At 46.2% G+C, this 20,679-nt stretch overlaps 1 protein-coding gene across 1 annotated transcript in view; it reads right to left on the bottom strand.

Annotated features, from left to right (window-relative positions):
* Positions 1-9,446: 9,446 nt before the first annotated feature.
* The window catches only part of alg6 (ALG6 alpha-1,3-glucosyltransferase), a gene marked incomplete at its 5' end in the record, with an annotated part of 35,671 nt that continues 24,438 nt past the window's right edge, over positions 9,447-20,679 (bottom strand). The window contains 7 exons of the mRNA XM_080011367.1: positions 9,447-10,153; positions 12,445-12,637; positions 14,086-14,154; positions 15,463-15,533; positions 16,142-16,226; positions 17,397-17,482; positions 19,872-20,007. Of these exons, the coding sequence (XP_079867493.1) occupies positions 9,956-10,153; positions 12,445-12,637; positions 14,086-14,154; positions 15,463-15,533; positions 16,142-16,226; positions 17,397-17,482; positions 19,872-20,007 (838 nt within the window). The 3' untranslated portion in view covers positions 9,447-9,955. The remainder of the gene's footprint in view (positions 10,154-12,444; positions 12,638-14,085; positions 14,155-15,462; positions 15,534-16,141; positions 16,227-17,396; positions 17,483-19,871; positions 20,008-20,679) is intronic.

Raw genomic sequence — 20,679 nt, 5'->3', positions numbered from 1 at the left:
GTGAGGACCTGTGTTATTTCACGGTAAGGGGGCATGGCCATTGCGAACGCTAGTGTAGTGAATACTGACAGACTGCAGGTACAAGACTGAGACTGAGAACGGTGATGAGATGTGTATATATAATGTATATAGTATATAAAGCATGATGCGCAATGAGATACTTGACGCTGAGGCACCGCGCACGCCGCGGTATTGTCCCCAGCGTACAATACAGACTGGTCGGAGAGCTGGTCGTAAGTCTTAACGGTCGTTGAACGGGTTGGTCGTTAAGTGAGGGGTACTTGTACACCGATCAGCCACAACATTACAACAACTGACATGTGAAGTGAATAACATTGATCATCTGGTTCCAATGGCACCTGTCAAGGGGTGGGATATATTAGGCAGCAAGTGAACAGTCAGTTCTTAAAGTTGATGTGTGGGAAGCAGGAAAAATGGGCAAGCGTAAGGATCTGAGCAGCTTTGACAGGAGACAAATTGTGATGGCTGGACGACTGGGTCAGAGCATCTCCAAAACGGCAGTTCTTGTGGGGTGTTCCCGGCATGCAGTGGTTAGTACCTACCAAATGCTGGCTATGATAGAAAGGTGTCAGAACACACAGTGCATCGCAGCTTGCTGTGTATGGGGCTGCGTAACCGCAGACCGGTCAGGATGCCCATGCTGACCCCTGTCCACCGCCGAAAGCGCCTACAATGGGCACGTGAGTGTCGACACTGGACCATGGAACAATGGAAGAAGCTGCGTGATCTGATGAATCACGTTTTCTTCTTAATTATGTGGATGGCCATACAAATGCTCTGATCGAGCATTTGTGGGAAGCATCTGCTGTTAACGTCTTGGTGCCAGATACCACAGGACACCTTCAGAGGTCTTGTGGTGTCCATGCCTCGACAGGTCAGAGCTGTTTTGACGGCACAAGGGGGACTTAGTGTTTGTGTGTGTGTTTGTGTGTGTGTTAAAAATAAATAGACCATGAGACTAAGATAAATTATATTTTAATTAGTGAAGTTGAAAATGTGTTATTTGTTTTATGTTAAGTCCTTCAAAATAAAAAAAATACTGCTTTTAAAAAGTACTTGAAAGTCATTGAATTTCATTTTGTAAACCCTAAATAAAACAATGGCTATTTGTCATATGACTAAGAGAAATGCCAGTGCTATACAAAGTTTATATTATCGACAGGCCTTCTAAGGGTTTGGGGAATCCAATTTCTTCATGCTGTGACTCACAGAATGTGTAAACTATAAGTAGGGTTAGTGCAATAGAGGAGGTTACAATGTAGCCCTTATCCTTCATGATAATTAAGTTTGGCAATTATTCCACTCACGTGGTTTTAATTCATATAACTTTTAATTAATATGAAATTGTCTTTTGTTTGTCATCAGATCATACAACAGAAACAAACAGAACACTGTCTAGAAATAAAAGAAACGCTTATTGTAGTAGTTGCAGTATTTCAGCACGAGCCCTTCTCCAAGATAAATTTAACACAAAATTCACCAAAAAAAAAAAAATCAGATTTATTTTTACCCTGTAAAATTTGCCACAGCTAAATAAGAGCTACATATGATGGAATGATTTTCACCAAAATGGCATTTGCAGGGTTGAGCACTGTGTTGTGAAGTGTGGGACTCCAGTGGGAGGTGCTGCCCGCGGCTACATCATTTCAACATGAAACCGTTCCAAAATTCATTGAACCCACGGTGACATTAGCGAGACTAATTAACATGGGGCCAAATGGTTGGAACGAGACCGAGTTAAATATGGGAATCTCCAGGGCTGATGAGGGGGAAAAACCCTATTATTGTTTCAGAAGAAGAAGGAGCCGCATTATATCTTGAAGTGAAGTCTGTACAGCATTCTGCTGAAATTCAGACCTAGGAGATCTATTATCCATATTATATATCCCAAACCAAAAAAAAAAAAAGAGTTATCAAAGTTGGATAGAAAACGGATGGAAATGACCTCTGGAAGCATCAATACGGTCCTATTCCAAAAGAAACATTGATTTCAACTTTAATGCCCAGAAAAACAAGTCAGAATGAATAAAATATGAATTTCACCCTTGCTTGGCAATCTATTGCAAATGCAGCGTTATCCCCGTATAGCTATAATGTTTCGAGCACAGTGTCTCTGATGTTTTGGAGATTTCCTCATAGAGTGTTTGTGCTCCCACGCAGCAAGCGCAGGTGAAGCGAGCCCTGGAAAACGGAAAATCCAACAAACAGAGAGTGAAAAGTGAGTACGTCCACAATTTATTCATTCATTCATTCATTCAAGGGCCATCAAGAGCCACTGAGAGCTTGATTTTCTTTTCTCTTTTTTTTTTCTTTCTCAGTTGATATATTTCAATGGCCGCACTTTCCTGATGGTCACAATGACATATCAGTATTTAACGGCAGGAGACATCGAATGAGGAAGATTCATAACTGGCTAAATTACCAGTGATTTACATAGCACTAAAAATAGTTGTGTAAGAGCACTTTAACACGAGAACCATTTCCTTTAGCCAAGGCAGACATTTGCTGTCTGGCCACATCCATCAAGACAAGCATTTGTTTAAAATTTTACAATTCTTGTCCTCGGTAGTTCACGTGAACCAGAGTTTATACTACAACCATGAACATCTGAATGTCAATTCCACAGCACTTTCCCTAATACTTAATCAGCCCCATGAAAAAGACAAAAAAAAAAAGTTGATCTTTTTTGTTCTGGTACTGAAATTGGCAATCAAAAATTGCTAATGAAAGTGGTAATTGGCAATTACAATTGACTATCCTTAGTCTAATCTGAGTGAACCTGTGTGGAAATACTACATTCAAAACCCCAACTTCACCAATCTGCCCAGATTGAGTTCCCTGAGATCCGCCGTGGAGAAATCGTCCGGGGCATTCGTTAAGGCCCGACAGAAGCTGGAGAAAATAGTGGTGCGTAACTTCCTTTTTCTTTTGGTCTCCATCCTTGCAGAGGGGGGGCGGGGCGGTGTGAAGTCTTCCAGGCTAACAGATGGTGTTATGACTTCACCGGACCCCAAATCTCCACACGTGGAATGGCTCTGTGTGTATTTTTACCACAGAGCTATTGATGTCAGTTTTGTCTCTTCGGTCTTACTTGCTGTTTGAAATACGCTTCATTCCCAAGCCACCACCGATGACGTTGTTTTCCATTTTCCGGCCCTCACTCCTTCTCATCCTGTGGTTTGACCAGGCAGCAGAGGGCAGCGCTGAGTTGGAAAGTTTCCTCTGCCGAGGTTCCGCCGATCTGCAGACTGAGCTGAGGAGGAACAGGGAGCTGAGTGAGTGAAAGGGCGTCGGAGTCTCATAGAAATTCAGCCCAGTAAACGGACCCGTGTCCACACAGTAAACAGCATTTTGGTTGGGTTCCTACCAGGTCCTTGAGGTGCTTGAAGTGCCAGAATTTCGTCCTCGGAAATGGAAGTACTGGAAAACCCTTGAAAATAGCCCCTTTTGCGCAGGACTGCTTGAAAAGTCCTTTGGAAATAAACGTGGTCATTGAAAACCTGTGATATTCCCCCTGGTTTTGTTATAAAAAAAAAAAAAAGATATAAATACTTTGTGCATAATTAATGTTTTGGCAAGTTTTGCACTACAGTTGCATGAGTTTATTTTTTTCTTTCAGTGTCTAGAGCAGATTCCTGTTTGAGGCAAAACGATTCTCACCAGAGACACAAAGGTGAGTGGACTTTTGAGAGGAACACACATGAACACCCTGGACTTTAATATTTTGTGGATTGGAAGTTTTCTTTTTATTGGAGAAATTATAATAGCCGTAAATGCTGACATGGATCATTATTATCTGAAAGGGCTTTCATAAAGTGCCATAATATTTAATTGAATTGGCTCTAGTTGATGTTGACTATATGCCCACGGGATCACTAATAACTTGTTGACTTTCCACTGTTTGTTTACTTTCCAAACCGTCGTGACAGTGACCTCGCCCTGGCATCTTAAAAGGAAACAAACCTATCGTGAAATGTTTTGGGGTTTTTTTTGTCGTTCCACTCATTTGTTAGTGTTTATCGATTTCAGGCTGAGCCTAAAGAGAATACGGTCATAAGGCCTGACTGCTTTCCATTCACTTCCACCCGCCACCTAATTCCAGTTTGCCCGCCCCACGCCACCTTTCTCCCCGGCCACTACAGCGACAAGCGCTTCAATGGCTGCTTGTCTAAGTGGCTCGCAAAATCCCAGGCTCCATGAACTTAGGAGAAAAACATTTCTTACTTTCTTTTTTCATGGTAACAAAAACAGCTCAATGAGCAGATTTCCCAGGGATAGAATTAATTTGATTATTTTAGGCACACATAATGCCTCCAGCGAAGCAATTCTTGTGATCCAATCTCATAATGGCGACTTGTGGGAGCTGAATGGGCGGCATTGTCCGGCGCGGGGCTTGTTTTTCGATAAGGTTGTTAAAAATTGTTTAAATTAGTTCCAGTGAGACTGGCCGACATACGTGTCGCATTGTCGATCGGCACCGCAGGAATGTCACATTTTATATCACATGGTATGGCCGTGAAATTTATCAGTGGTGTGTAAACCTCCTTACAACAACAGCGCTCACAACGTCAAGGCAGATAACTCGGGAGTGAATCGGCCGCCTTTGTGCCCCGTGACGAGCATTTTAAATGAAGGAGCTGTTACTCCAAGCTACGGAAGAGCCCGGGCCTACAGTCGGAGGGGAGGGCAAAAGCCAGACAGATGATGTTATCACGAAGCGTGGTCCTGCTGTGATGGAGTTCTCCTTTTTTTTTTTTTTTTTTTTTTTGGGATCCGCCACTATCGCACTCAGGCCTACTTCCTTATTTGCGCTTTGTGAGGAACACTTCCACGCCATTCCGCCGGGTGACGTGGCATGGACGTGGAATTTCAACAGTGACATCTGACGTCGCACAGTCACAGTTGTTTTCCAGTTATTGTTTCCCGCAGCCACAGAGTTGTGGTCTGTAAAGATATAGAGTTGATACAGCTAATTCTAATAAATATGAAGACAATTCCAGCCTCTGCGGTTCACGGTATCCGGGGCCGCAGAGGCAGTTCAGTTCTGGAACTAATTTTAACTGACAAACAATACGTTTGAAATCATGGGATTGCTCAAAGTATTAAAAATAAAAGGGGGGTGGGGGCAGGATGAGATTTTCTCTCTCTATCTCAAGGTTTCAAAGTGAACTGGCAGAGTTGCAGTTCGCCAGCCGACACGTTGACACGTTTTCTTTTTATAAGATTGAAGAAAAAAAAACTTTGGCCAATCGATAACGGCCGTATTGATCTGACCCAATTCCACCACGATGACAGAGGCTTTCCCAAACGACACACTTCATCGATTCATAGATCATATTAATTCACTGTTTAGCAATTGCGTACCTAGCTCACTATACTTACTTTCTAAGCATTCCAGGGTATGGTTTTCTGACCCCTGACCGCTTGCTCTTATGCACCGATGGAACTCCAAAAAGCACCTTTTGTCAAAGTGGGCAGGGCAGCGGTTTCCATGTGACCGAGGACGACGCGTCACGGCCTTGAGTTAAACACACTGCCACGCCTCCCGGTGCGGGATTCTTCCACTCTTAGGATGGAGAGTCACGTGCCCCCGTCAGCTCACATCGAGAAAAAAAAAAAAATCATCAGGTTCGGGTTCAACGGGCAGGCGACGCGACACTGTAGACGGTGAGGCGGCACACCGCAGGAGGAAGGCCGCTTGGCACAGTGTCGCCGCCGTGGGCTGGGTCCAGAGGTTGGCTCATTGGGGTAAACGGTTGAGAAGCTTGTCATCCCAGGACCGCCATTGTGTGTGTGTGTGTGTGTGTGTGTGTGTGTGTGTGTGTGTGTGTGTGTGTGTGTGTGTGTGTGTGTGTGTGTGTGTGTGTGTGTGTGTGTGTGTGTGTGTGTGTGTGTGTGTGTGTGTGTGTGTGTGTGTGTGTGTCTCTGTCTGGAACGCGCATGCACTTCAACATCGCTCGCTCAATGGGTCGCCCGCGTGGTCGGGTGCAGAATCTTCCAATGCGTTTCCCGCGCCACGGATTCATATCGTCCTCTGTTAAGTAATTCATTGAAATACTGTAAATTGATGTGAGCCACCCAGTTCGTTGGGTTAAGGACCTTCTGTCACTGTCGGATGCCGAAACCAATCCCCCCCCCCCCCCCCCCTTCACCGCCACCGTCCCGCCAGGGCACCAAAGTAAATCCACAAAGACGTCTTTACTTTCACCTCATTGTGCATTTGATCCCCCTTTCGTTCGGTTTTCTTGCCAAACTCTTCCTCCGTTCCTTTATGTGTGGTCTACCTTGGCCTAATGGTCCTACGCTGGTCTCGCTGTCAAACTCCTCTCCTTGGCCGGGGCCAGGGCGCGGTGTTAAGAAGCACTTGCTGCCGTCCTTAAAGGTTAACAAAAGTTTCAGTGAAGCATTCCAGAGAAGTCACTTTTGTTGAGCAATCAGGCTCCAGCCTGGAATAAATCCTCTGGGACGCAGTCCAGACCTTACAAATACCCAGAGCGCCTGTATGTGCTGATGACTACAGAATTGAAAAAGAAAGGCCATAATAATTCTGAGGCAAGTTTCCCCCGGCAGCGGGTATTGATTATTCGCGTGCGGTGAGAGATTTGGAAAATTAAATGAAAGGAGTTGTACAAAGGATTCATAAATTCTGTCCGAGCAACCCCACGCGGAGCCGTGGTTATGTGTTAGATCAATGTTTCACTTCATAATATATTTTCTTAGGAGCATAAAAATAAATAACATTTAAGCATTTCTGCTTACCACAGGAGCAAATTTTATTCTCAGCGACGCTTTTCAGTCACGGCTAAGCACTGACTTGTGCACATCTTCGGCTCGGTAATGTATTTTTATTGCTTATTTTTTTCCATAAGAAAGTCCCCCACAACATGAATTTTGGAGATGACAAACCGAGGGTGGGGCGGGGGGGGGGGGTATATGGTATGGCTCAGCAGTATAAAAATTGATCAGGCTGTAGCTGCGGCCACAGCGGGGGAAGATTTGTATGTGGGCCGTAATGGGCTGTATTAAAAGAGAAGATTCCCTAAGATGTCGTAAAAGTGATGGGGTCCCTCGGTCGGGGGAGCACGCGGGATCCGGGGAACGCCTCGGAGAGGATTCCACGGCACATCAATCGCGGGAGGCCCGACGGACAGCTGCCGGCTTTTTACGCGTTGGGATTAAACACACAGCCGCAATCAAAGCGGCGGAGCTGTACATTAAGGCTGCGTCGGTCCAAAGTGAAGCCCGCCGTCTTCGATCGAAGCTGGGTGGGGGCGGAACACGCGGCGGTCGCTCTGAGACATGATTTCTGCCGGCCTGGCGACGGTCACCGGGTGTCACAGAAACCCGAGGCACATTGAAGTCTTTGTGTTGAGACGTATTGACCAGGGTCTTGTGTTTCCACGCTGATTCAAACTTTCGGTTCTCCCTAGGGGCCGCGAAGACGGGCAGCTCCTATGAGTTCCTAAAGTCCATCATGGGCTGAGGTAGGCCTAATAATCATTTATTTGTCAATTAAATGTTAAGACTGCTAAGAACCGCAAAAGACTAAGGTGTGCTAACACGTTGCTAAACCGCAACTAAAATGTAAACGTTGACATCCATCCCGTTGACTATGATAATATCTCTGGGTACCAGTGGGGTTACAATCATGTTTTCCTCTCCAATATTCCCCCCAGGTTTTTTTTTTTTTTTTATTATTATATATATATATATATTTTTGTTTTTTTGCCATCAAGGCGTTTTGTCTGTTGACAGCTAAATGGAATTGCTCGTCTGTCTCGCGGAGCTGACGTTCCCGGGGAGAAAATACAGGAGACAAATGTGGAATCCGTGCTGTCAGTGCCGAGGCAGAGAGACGTCTCGGAGGCTGTCGTTCATCGCTGGCGGTGACGGGTGTTGGAAAACGGCGAGGCCTCGGAAGCACTTTGCGTCGAGGGCTCTCCGCCCGTCCCGCCGGCGGAGCCTCTGCCTCGCGGCTGACAAATGTTGATTCTGCGATAACCCGCCGCGCCGCGGTGCTAAGAAAATGATGTTTCCCCGGAAGACAACCCTCATCCCAATTACTGCAGATACCGCATGATGCAAACCCCTTCCACTGAGCCAACTTTGCACATTTAAAAAGGACACAGGAAAACGCAGGAGAACATGCGCACACACAGTAGTCTCTTTATTTGGCATCGCCTGGGAAGGCCGAGACCTCTCCGCGGCCGAGCAGACTGACCTACGCAACAGCTGCTGTTCACGGGGACATTTCCTATTTGGGCCCAAGGTAGATCGCGTAGCTCTCACTTTATCACCCTCAGAGGCCGTGTGAAGGACGACGCAAGCGCGGCCATAAACAAAACTAATGTTTTCATACGGGCTCCTCCGCAGATTGGGAAGACCTGCACACCACCTCTGGCAGTCGCTGCTCCCAATGTGGGTCCAGTTGGGACCGGGAGAGCCCTGTATAAACACACACACACACACACACAGCTCTTTAGCACTCAGTGTTCCCGGCCTCTGCAGTGTCCCTCCCCGACTCGGAGCTGACAGTGACCCGCAGAGAGAAGACGACCAAGCGCCTCCAGACGATTAGCCAGTGACGGGCTGATGACAGAAGCCTCATTTCCTTTTTATTTTCCTGCGTCTCCCTCCTCGCTGTTGAACAACTATTATGTCCGTACCACAGTGGCGATGACGGTTCTGCACAACACGACTAATGTCTGGAAGTTTCTTATCAAAACTTGTGACTGAACAGTAAGAACAGGACTGGTGGTCCCAACCACTACTCATCGCAGTTAGCACTCGCATGGGGATTCTGGCTTTCCTTTAGTTATCAGGAAAAATCTAAATGCTAGGAACCGTTTGAAGTCTTGGCTGCTGGATGGGTCGTTTTCTCAACTTTTGTTCCACTTGACAGAATAGCACGGACGGTTTCATCAACAAAAGTGGTTTGTGGTATTAAGAGACCAGCACCTATAATCTGTCCTCTGAATCACCCTCCCTCACACACACGCTGACCCGATAACATTTATTGTTGTAATAGGTTTTTTTTTAATGCCCGTCATTAACTCGCAGGAAGAGGCAAAGGAATTGCATGTACCTTCTTGTTCCTGTGATATTTCAACTTTATGATATCATGTTCTGATATGCCACATCCATCATTTATTTTCTTTTAAGACCACCTGTCCCGCTGCGGGTTTTATTTAAAATCTGCCGTCCTTTTGTGCCAGACCCCGAGGAGTATTTAGGTGCTGTGTTGAATTATTAATGGAGTAAAAACCTTCAACCGTGTATTTTGTCTTGTAATTGCCTTTGTTTCTGCCAGAGATTGGTTATGAAAGTATTTTGTCATGGTGGTTTATAGAGTTGGTTCAAGACTTATTATTGTACAAAATACTTAAAAGCATTGCCCAAATAAATTCTTACAACAAAGACTTCAAATCTGTACAAAATGTTTTATTGATGAGTATAAAAAAAGGTTTGAGTGTTAGGGCTGCATTGACAGTATTAAGTATAGAAACATCCTATACATTGCATTCAGTATCAAAGTTCTCTACCTAAGTCGTTTCTCTTCATCGATTCAGCCAAAAATTAAACCAAAGGTTTGTTCAGTGATTTGAAAAAGCAAGGCCAGAAATGCTTCATTGTTCTACAGTGGAATATGACCTCCAACTCGGTTATACCATTATTTTCAAAAGTATTGTTTATGGATGGATGGAATGTTTGGCAAACCACTGATGTACTGTACATGATTTTGAGCAGATCCCTGTGTAGGGGGGGAAGAAAACCTGAACCTTCTCTTGCTTGTGTCCAGCCCTCACCGTCACCGTCACCCTCTCCTGCCTTTCCTAAAAACAGCCACCCTCCAATTACGTTATTCTGGATGTTCCCATACAAGTTAAGTCTCGCGGACTCCTTCGAAACACCTTGAGATGGTACCCCCGTCTCTTCAGTTGGTCTTTTTCTGTCCCTTCCGGCTGTGCGGCGCGGTGAACTGGACCACGTGGAAGTAGATCACCATTCCCGGTAAGTGCAGGAAGGAGAAGGCAGACACCAACACAGGGAACAGATCCGGCAGCCGCGGCGGAGGGTCGACTGCAACGCAGGCGACGCTCAAACAGGCCATGGCCGCGACGCTGATGTAGAACTGTGGCAAGGAGAGGGACAGTGTGTCAAGTGGAAATTATGACACTGTACCATGTGTTGCACGGCACGCGCAGTACGGTGCAGCTGCAAAGCATCGTATCGCTCCACCCGGTGGTCAGCGCCGCGCCGTTATGAAAGACGCAATAAAGTGAGTGAGTCATTGTACGCTCAACACGTCGGCCCACCCGCCTTCGCCAGGCAGAATGAGCCACGAATACATTGAATCAATGCGCTTTTGATCACCTTTCACTTTGGTGTGGTGATTCCCAAAACCTGTGGTGCCAGACCCCCAAAATGTGGTTGCCAGAGATCGAGCCCTTGGGACGATTTAAGGCATATGGTTCCTACTAATCCAATTTTGGTAAAAAATAAAATACACAGAAACTGTAACAAGACCCTTGACTTTATGTTCAAATGCATTGTATGCCTCATGCACTACATACTTTTAAATAGGGGGGTCTCAGACTGAATCAAGTTTGATTTAGGAGTCTATGAGGGAAAAAATATTGGGACCCCCTGTTGGGGTGAGTGAAAGCTAGTGTCTGTGGATCTATTCCAACTTATGTACTATGTGAGTTAAGATGGCTTGGCCTCATACGCCTTCACGATGACGCTCGTGTCCTGACATTTTGGCAGCAGGAGCTCGACAAGGAGTGCATGTGGATTGACTACCTGCCAGCCCCTCTCTGGGGTATTTTGGCTTGTTAACGCTCACCAATGACTGCTTCCGATTAAAGGATACAAAGAGTGATTAGGCTTGGCGAAAACAGTTGGCTTTTCCGCTGAATTTGATGAAAACCGAAACCAAAATATGGGATTGCCGATTTACCTTGTTAGAAAAAAGAAAACCTCCCTAAAATGGCGTTGCGCATGAATTACTGCACGACTTAAATAAAATGGAGCTCCTACTTTAGAAATTGTTTGCGCTGTAACATAAAAAAAGAAAACGGGCTGTGTATAAAATCGTATTTTAGGGTTACAAGAGTGTGGATTCATAATCTACGCGTCTGTTTGGGATCGACAGCGGCTAAGTGGAGAGGAAGGACGGAACACCTTATTCAGCACCGCCCTCCTCCACCCGCCCCCTCCAGCAGTGAAACCCTATCGGCATGAGCGGGCCTCGTTATTTATGCCGCTTGTGTAAATAAATATATGTAGGCAGAGCGGTGTTAATGACGCGCTCTATAAAAAGACACCCTACCGGTGCCGCACCTTCAGACGCCGCGGAAACCTAAATAAGTGAGAAATAATTCCTTTTGGCATCGGTCCGGGGGGGGGGAAGCTTATGGCAGCACATGATCTTTATTTATACAGTTGGGTGTATCTTCTCGCACCGACGCGATGTAGGTCAAGTGGCGCTCCGCTGCAGTGGGAGCCACGACGCAACCTGCGACAGAGGACAAGGGTGGGGGGAACTTGAACCAAGCTGGCGGTGGTGGGGGTTAAGTTTAGTGTGCGTTATTAATCTTTGAAAACATAGCATTTTTATTGTTTTTGCTATTCATTTATTATTATGTATTTTGTTTTATTATTTACATAATTTATCTTTGTAAATATCTTGCATCTTTTTATTTTTATTTATTTTATTTTTTTTACGTAATTTATTTTTGTAAATATCTTGCATATTTAAAAAAAATATATATATATTTTTTAATGTAATTTATTTTTGTAAATATCTTGCATCTTTTTTTATTTTATTTTATTTACCTCCTCACCTTTTATTACTTTTCAAAATGTTATTTTATTCTTGCAGGTCACTGGGTGCATTATGCCAATAAAACCTTGAAATAACATTGAACACTTACATTGACATATTTTTCCGATGGGGTATTTTGGGTTCATTTTCTTCCACTTATATTCCACTGTTTTCTGTACTCTTCCATTGACTGATTTTGAATGTGACAACGGTATTGTCAATTATCCTAATCATTGCAACAACGGACATATATGTTTCTACGTAGACGGGTCTTCCAAGTTGTGCCGTTTATGCCTCGGTCACTGGAAACTTGGTGTGTGTTTGAGAGCTTTTGGTTACATCACCTTTGGTTTACAGCGGACAACTTCGTTTTTGTTTTCTCTGTAGCAGCTGCTCTATAGCACCTCTCTTCCTCATATTTGTAATACTGACACTCGGAAGATCCAAAGGGTCTCATATTACATTGGGTTGATGGTTTCATATGGGCTTTCGAGGCCAACTCCATTCATTTCAAAGTGAATGTTTTAACTGGAAATTTTCTCGAGTGTCGCTTTAGATTCCGTCTCTGCTTTTTCATCTGGTTGAGTTGCACGTACCTTCCACCTGACGACCCGCGCCAGGTCCAGTTTGGGCGGCACGAAGCAGAGGCGGCGGTAGCCCTCCAGCTTCAGCTCGGAGGCGGAGGAGCGCTCCAGCGCAGACAGCAGGTATATGCTGAGGACGAGGAAGGCCAGCGAGGTCACGGCGTAGGGCACCAGCAGGCCGTCCTTCAGAAGCAAAGGCAGCATGCTGCGGGGAGGAACAATGCTACGTTTAGAGTTGGCAATTTAGCTCATTTTGGCTGGAATCCCTATTAAAGGAAACATACAATGGCAGTTATCGGTGTTGTGGAAAGAGCCATATATTCAAGTAATCTACAATAATCTAAGATTTTTGTTTAAAAAAATAAAAACTCGTATATTTGATACTTTATTTCGTCGGCACTTTTAAAGAAAAAAACATTCAATGTATCTTCATTATGCATGTGCTCCTCTATATGTGCTTTCCGTTGTAGGTGGCGGGGGCCGCCTTTACCGGAATTTTATTTTACTGATTGGGTAGATGCAAGTAGTTAAAGGCAGCGCGGTGAAACTGCTACACCAGTTTTCAAATGTATGTTTCGCAGTTTTGAATTTCAATTCTGGGACTAACGTAACCTAACACAGATGACATTATGGTTCGGCACTTTAACTACAAAGCAAATCCTAAAACATCGCTGAGAATTTGGAGGACAGTGGCCACAGTGAACTTTTTGGTATTTGTTTGGCTCCATCATCGGTCGGGAATAAGATAAGACTTATAAAACATAGAAAATACGTTTACAAAGAAAAAAAACCTAATTCAATCAGCTTTAATGGAAATTCAACAGAACGATGGAGCCGGTTCATACAAACTACATGCAGCCTCGGGAGGATTGCATCTCAAATTCGTGTTAAGATTATCTTTGTTTAGCAAAGGAACGTGGACAAGAACAACAGTTGACTCTCACTAAATCACATTTCTCCAGCCCATTAAAATCCTCGTAACCTCGCACAACAAACCAGGGATTCTCGCCACGAGTCTGAAAAGACTGGCCCTATTCAGAAAATCTATTAGGAAATTGTAGAAATACATACTTCATCTATTTAATACAGAATGGGCCGCATTCTCTCCTCGGAATTACTCACTAGGGCATTCATTCGGCCGATTTTTGCAACAAAGAAGTTTGTTTGTTTTTTGCCCGTGTTGCGGATGTAGCATATGCCGACGTCTATGTTGGACTGTACGGAGACACTGACACAAAACCATCCCCTGTCTTCACACAACACACACACTTAGCCGGCAGGCACGCCAACTATGCCGTGTAATCCACAGATATCCTTATACTAAACCACGCGCACAACAATTAGTGCTGCCGGAAGAATTTACCAACAGCTGGTGAAAGTTAGAGAGAGTGTGGGCCAAGGCGCGGGACAGCCCTCCGCGACCCCGTACCTTAACCCCGGCCGCACGTCCATTTTTAGCCGTCTGCACGGATCCCAAACGAGAATAAGGGTGTGTGCGCGGGGACCTTAATCCCAGACAAAGGCCGAGTGCACTGCGGTTTTGTTTTTAACTTTAAATCGGGTCAAGAAATGAGAAAAGGGTTAAATACCTGAAACCATGACAATGTATTCTCTTTTTTTTTTTTTTTTTTGATTGTTCTTGGGTATTCTTACCTGAAGGTGGAGATCTGCAGGAACCAGATGGCTATCAAGGGCAGGTCGTTGAGCAGGAGGCAGACCGGCCTGCGGAGGTGGAAGGTTCAGTGTACTTAGTGTCCGACCTATCCACAGTAACATAGCATTTCTAGATCATTTTACTCGTAGGCAGAGGGCTGGGGGGGCTGGGGGCATGTGTGTTCAGGGCCGAAATGGAAACTGCTTGGCATCGGGGCTGCGTGGTATTAAGCCTTAAGCTAGCGAGCCGATGGGACACCCACACACAATGCATTCCGATGGTTAGCATTTAGATATGATATGACAATGCTGTACGCATGGATGTTGCTGCAAAACTCCCACTGGAGGCTCGGGGAGTTTGTGTGTTTCCATAAATGAAACCACCTTATCGAGTCTAAAAGTCCTGCCAATACGCTCTGTTTGCAAACGGCATTTAAACCTGGCGTTTTGAAACCAATCTACCAGTCTTTCGTTTGGGATCTCACGGCTGCACGGCCTGGAAAAACCTGGTTCCCTGCTCCACCGCTATAAAGCAAGCGGTACCCGCACTGTTTGTGGGGACAGGCAGATGGGGAGGGGGCAGCACTTTCCACCAGTCCCCGAGCCCATAATTACAGCCGCTGCTCTTCGCCGATCCTGTTACAGCCCAATAATTGATCCTGCGCAAACAGCACGGCGAGCCGCTGCCTGCCGTGCCTCCCTAATCCCTGGACATGCATTACTGATTGATTCGGGAGGACAGGTGGGTGAGGTGGGTGGGATATAACTCAATACTTAATAAAGACACAATCGAAGCCAGATCTAGATTAATAGATGAGCTCAGATCTGGAAACCCAACCCCGCGCCGGCCTTCTCCTTGTTCTACCTGAAGCCTCCTGTGCACAAGTTATGGAAATGGAGATGGAAAGCGACCGCGAGGCCGCACTCGCTGGCTTGCGTAGATTTTCTGCATTCAGTCCGTCTTTGGGTTAAAAATTGCCTGGCTTTCACACGCTCACACACACACACACACACACACACACCCTCACACACACACACATAAACAATGCGAATAGCCGCTCCGGGGACGTTCTTTGTGTCTGCGTGGCACAAAGCACGGTGACAGAGGGCCATAACCCCCCAGTTAACGGCTCTCTACGGAAATAGACCTTCACGTCAACTCCTGGAATACAGTGGGAGTAGAATGTCCGTTTGGCAAAATCTAAATGCAGGCAGAGCTGTACACAGTCTGTAGGACCCAGGGGGGGTTGGTGGTGGTGGTGGGGGTTAACTATATTCTCATGAATATTTGCAGGTTAAAGGAGCGGGGAAAGTGCTTTTTCGACATCCCCGTTTCAGCTGAATTTGAGCTAAGTGACCACTGGTGCCTCTACTCACAGGGCCGGCAGGAGGATGGACTTCTCGTGGACGTGATAGGAGAAGAGGAAAAAGGCCAGAGAGGAATTGACCTGAAGATAACATCAAAAGTTAACAATTTGCGATGCATAGTCAAACTTTCTTTGTTTAAAAAAATTAATAAAAATTCTACAAAGAGTAAACAATTACTAAAAACAAAATATTGAAGACATCATCAACAAAACACAAAGAACCAGTTATCACATGGGCCATGGGAAGCCCCAGGGGGTCCCCATTCTGGGGGTCCCCAGCAAGAGTATAAATAGTTCAACTTCGCCATCAGAAAATGTACAATAAGGACTGTTTGGATCATACTTATCTGTTATCTCCCTAACTAGAGCATGGACAGGTACGGAAGTTTGGACTAAATCATATCTAACAATAAAAATCTTCTCAGATTGGGATCCGAGAGAATAAAAATCCTATTCAATGGGGTCTGTGGCCTAATGGTTATCAAATTTGGGGTCTTTCATGTGAAAAAAAAGCTGCAAATCACTGTTGTAAAGGACCCCAAATGGATATGTGTGGAGGCGTTTTGGGAGAATTCCATTCAGATGTTTCAAGGGCAGACGTATGAATACCTTATATTGTTACCGTTGGCATATCGTAACATTCTTATTCTGAATATTCATATCGATAATCCCATCTTGGAGACACTCACCAGGGCCAGTTTGAACTGCCAGAACGTTGGCTTGGTCAGAAGCTTGATGGAGGACGGTAGAACTGCCAGGAGAGTCATGGCGAAACTGAAAGAGGAAAAAAACAGGAGCATTCATGTACTTCAGGGAAGGGCATCTGATACTGAATCAAACCTGTAAAAGTATTCCTTAAGTATTTCTTTAGAGCTATTGTTCTGCTAATTCATCAGCGCATATTGTTGATTTGACCCCCCCCATCGTCTTCCTGAATTCAATTACGACACTGTTAGAGGAAGCAGCCATTTGAATTTCAGGCTCTCACCCAATGACCTTTTAGGTTGACTGTGGATGCACATGGCTGATGGGCCCATCCCATCCTAAAGCTGCACACACACCGCAGAACCCAGCTGCTCCACCTGCTCGTTCTTTTTCCAGACGCAGGTCAGTTTGGGCATGTCACACCCCGACCGTGGAGGAAATGCAGAAATCCAGGACCCCCCACCCCCTGTCCCCCATGTGCTTGGGGGCCAACCAGGCATTAGCGTAACCCTTCAATTGACACTCGCTGGGGGTGTGAGGGGTACGGGAGGAGAGTGTGTGTGAATGTGTATATGGGGAAGGGCAGGGCAACCATGTCATGCAGAATCATTAGCAGTCTAAAGGCGCCCCAGGGACCTGGAACTGGGAAACACCGTGACTTTCTACTGTGTCCTATAAGTTTGATTAACTCCCCACAGGATAGATTTATGGATTGATAAGACGTTTGGTAGATATGTCTAGAAGAGACTATCTGTGTGTGTGTGTGTGTGTGTGTTATATGCGGGAGGCAGGGGTTTTGCAGTCCCGGAAGGGCATGGATTACTCTTCAGAGCTGATTTGTTCTAAGGACACAGTGTGTAAGCATTTCCAAGCATTTCATAATCCTGCTCTCCCCTCGCCAAAAAGACCAGACTTGTTCATTTGTTTGAAATTCATCGCAGTCAACAAAGTGTGATGTGACCTCTCGCAGCTTCAGAAAAATCCCAAATGGGTCACTTCTTCTCTGGGTGTTCAACCCCCTTTGTTGATTCCCAGTAACTCTCTGAGTGCCCGGAGCAGCAGCCTTCAGACGTTGCCTTCAGAAGCTCCTTACGAGAGGGGATGATCTTATTGTCACGCGGCAGAGCTGTCTTTCCCCAAAGAGTAATAAGTAATAAGTGGAAATGAGTGGAGATGGCAAGAGGAGAGAAAAAGAGGGATGGACCGACAGAGAGAGATAAGGAGGGACTAAGAGATTACCTGAGGTAGAGCTGGGAATCTGTGGACAGAATGCTTCTGATCTTTATCAGGACGTTCAAGCTGCACCATGTGTTGGCCACCTTATCCTGTTTCCACACACACACACGCACACGCACACACACACACACACGCACACGCACACACAAGACTGCAGTTAAAAACACAGATGAAAGATTTTGTGGTTCAACATGTGAAACCAGGAGTTTTTAATTCAATGCTCATCCCTTTTATTAGAGGAAGCAAATAAGTGGCATCGCTCTTTGTTATCATTTCCAGGGAATGGAGGGATTCCTCGGAGCACTCGCACAGGACCACTTGGGAAGAGGACAGACAAGGTGATGAGAATCTGTAAACTCGGGGGTGTAAATGTGGAGATGGGAGTTGTCGCTACAAGCCATCCACTGATGCTTTCAAGTGCTTTTATTAGTTTATAATGCGTTTTGACTCGTGCCAAAACTCATAAAGCATCAATAATATGATGACAGATTGCAATTGGAGTGTAAAAAAACAGCGAAGATAAGTCACAATCCCCGGTCGCCACTCCCACAGAGTCCTCCCCAAAACAACTTGTGCCTCAGCGGTGGAGATTAGACGAGGACCGGTTTTGTAATTCACTTTCGCTTTGATTGCCTGAGCAGTTGTGTTGGCGCACTCTGTCGCAACAGAACACGGGCCCTTTTTTTTTTTTTTTAAAGAGAGCGTGATCCTGTCCAGAAAAAAAGTCAATTTCGATCTCCCCTTAAAAGACACAGCTGCTCCGGACACAGCTGTGTGGATCTTAAGGGGCGGCCGAGTCAGCACCAGACCGTCCCTACGCCGTCTGAGCCTCTCGCTTCTCTCACTTTCCCTCCTCCAAATAACCGCTACCGGAATGTTCCTGGATGCCGCCTCAGAGCGACACATGAATGGAGGCGGGGGGGGGGGGGTGGGGCGTCTGCCGCATCGGCAAACGCAGGAGAGAGGGAGGGCTGCAGCTCCTTCACCTATAAGCCAGCGTGGAATTTCACAGGCAGGAGCATTTGCCGCCGTTTTTTTGTGAGCAGGCAGCAACCTTAGACAGGGAGAATGCTGCCCAGTGGGTAAACTTACAACTCTCCCTCCCTCCATCTCTCTCTCCCGATCCGCCGCCACCCGTCCCGCTCACTCCACTGGCGTGGACACTTTTCAAATTGGTTTATGAAGCCCACCCCAAGGCCCTTAGGGAGTATAGTGTCTCTCACACCCCTGTGTGTCTTGTCTTTGCGTCAATTCATTGAACATATACTGCTGCCGCTGGCTCCCCCCCCGGTAGAATTTTCAATTACTTCTCACTTCCATGACGCCTTGTGGTGGTTGCCACCTTTGGGGAGCGGGACGAGGGGACACAGTACTGGGTTTCAGAAAAGCAAGCGGCGGAGCTTGGAGCTCAGAGTTGTCCCGCACACACGGCGTCAATCTCACACGCACGCGCACACACACTGGGTTTTTTGGAGAGAGAGAGAGAGAGAGAGAGAGAGAGAGAGAGAGAGAGAGACACACACAGAGACGAACACACACACACACACACACACACACAGACACAGTGTTGCAACTCTAATCCTCTTCTCACTCTCTCTAACCAGTCACAGATCAATCGCTGCCTCTTTTCTTGTAGGAGCTGACTGGGACAGGCCTCGGCATGGCTGCATTTTTATATGATAACTAATGTAGAAGTATATGTTTGCTCTGCAAAGCGGCGGCTGGCCGGTCGTGGCTGCCAGCAGCTGTGTCTGACAAGCCACCATGTTCGTGAAGTGCAGAGCCGGCACCATCCATCAGGTCCTCGCTGTGACGCGCCGAAAACACAGCGGCCATAAATTAGACGGATTTATCTATATCCTCCCCGCCTTCCCTAAACCCCCCGAACGCGACCATGAAACCGAGCGAAACTGATCTCTCGACCTCACGGCATTTTATTCCATCCGCCGCGGTGTCCGTTTCAGGCTAGTTCAGCGAGGGGGGAATGATGGAGGGCGGAAGTGTGGTCGCCCCCTGAAAAGAGTGTGAAGGAGAAAAGTGGCCGTGTGCTTCCGACGTTCCAAAAAGATTTCAAAGAGAATGCCAAGAGAAGTATCAAAGCCTGTTTTGACCTATAAGACCGAGTGTGTGTAAATATCCAATAGATCACCTTATTTTTATACATTCTTAAAAATGGATGGAGCTGTGCCGCTTATAGTACGGCAATGTCTGTTAAATGTCTATTTCCACAGATGCTGGAAATGGTTGAACATTCTGCTTTCATCTGTGAATTAGTGGGTTATACATTTCTTCAGCTTGAATTTGGACAAATATTAAACGTTGCCGTTAGAGCTACACCGATTATTACCCTTTTTCCACCAGCAAGCAGCCTAACAGAATCATGACCTGGGACATGTGTCTCAAAGTGCTAGCCCGTTTATTTTTAGATTCGGAATCCGAAACTGGGTTTTTGTCCAAAGGAAAAAGCAATGGCTATACCTCAAAGAGTCCTCGGGCAACGGGGAAGATCCTCCTGATGACCTGCGAGGCCTGGCCGGGGTCAGACAGGAAGGGCAGCCAGCAGAGGGCAAAAGTCGCCAACACGGTCACAGCAATCCTCCCCAGCAGGAGCAGCCTTTGGTGGTGGAGGGGGGGAAACACAACGTTTTATTCACGTGTCGTGGGGACTGCGAAGGCGTTTTCAGAAGTACTTCAAATGCCACATAATACTTTTACTGTCACTTAGCGAGAGTTAGCCGAAACACGTCTGTGACTTTCACCCCCCTACAATTAATGGAGGAGGAGTGCGTGGGGGGTGGGCGGAGGAATGTTGGGAAAGCCATGCATCAGCTGAAAGTCTTTAGTGGAGGTCGGGGTATGTTGTCAGCTGTAGCCGTGAAGCTGCTGGTTGAGTTGCACACACAGGAATAGCTGAGGAGTTTGGGCACGGTGAGAGTGTCATCTGGACATATCTTTGCCCGGGCCCTTCTAATCCAGCTCTCCATTTGCTACTAAATACCCTCGGTACACTGTTACTAGATAAACAGACACTGGACATGCCGGTGGCAACATCCACTGTGATTACCATGTGGCTGTCCTTGAGAGATTTTATAGATTCAAATGCTATATTGTAAGGCGGCGCGGCGGCTCAGTGGTTAGCACTTTTGCCTCACAGAGGGAAGGTCCTGGGCTAGATCCCGCCCGTCCCAGATCCTTTCTGTGTGGAGTTTGCATGTTCTCCCCGTGTTTGTGTGGGTTTCCTCCAGGTGCTCCGGTTTTCTCCCGCCATAATAAGACATGTATAATA

Source organism: Zeus faber (genome assembly GCF_960531495.2).
Source record: "Zeus faber genome assembly, chromosome: 1".
NCBI lineage: Eukaryota > Metazoa > Chordata > Actinopteri > Zeiformes > Zeidae > Zeus > Zeus faber.
The sequence above is the reverse complement of the archived record's forward strand: the minus strand, read 5'-3'. Positions and strand labels throughout refer to the sequence as shown.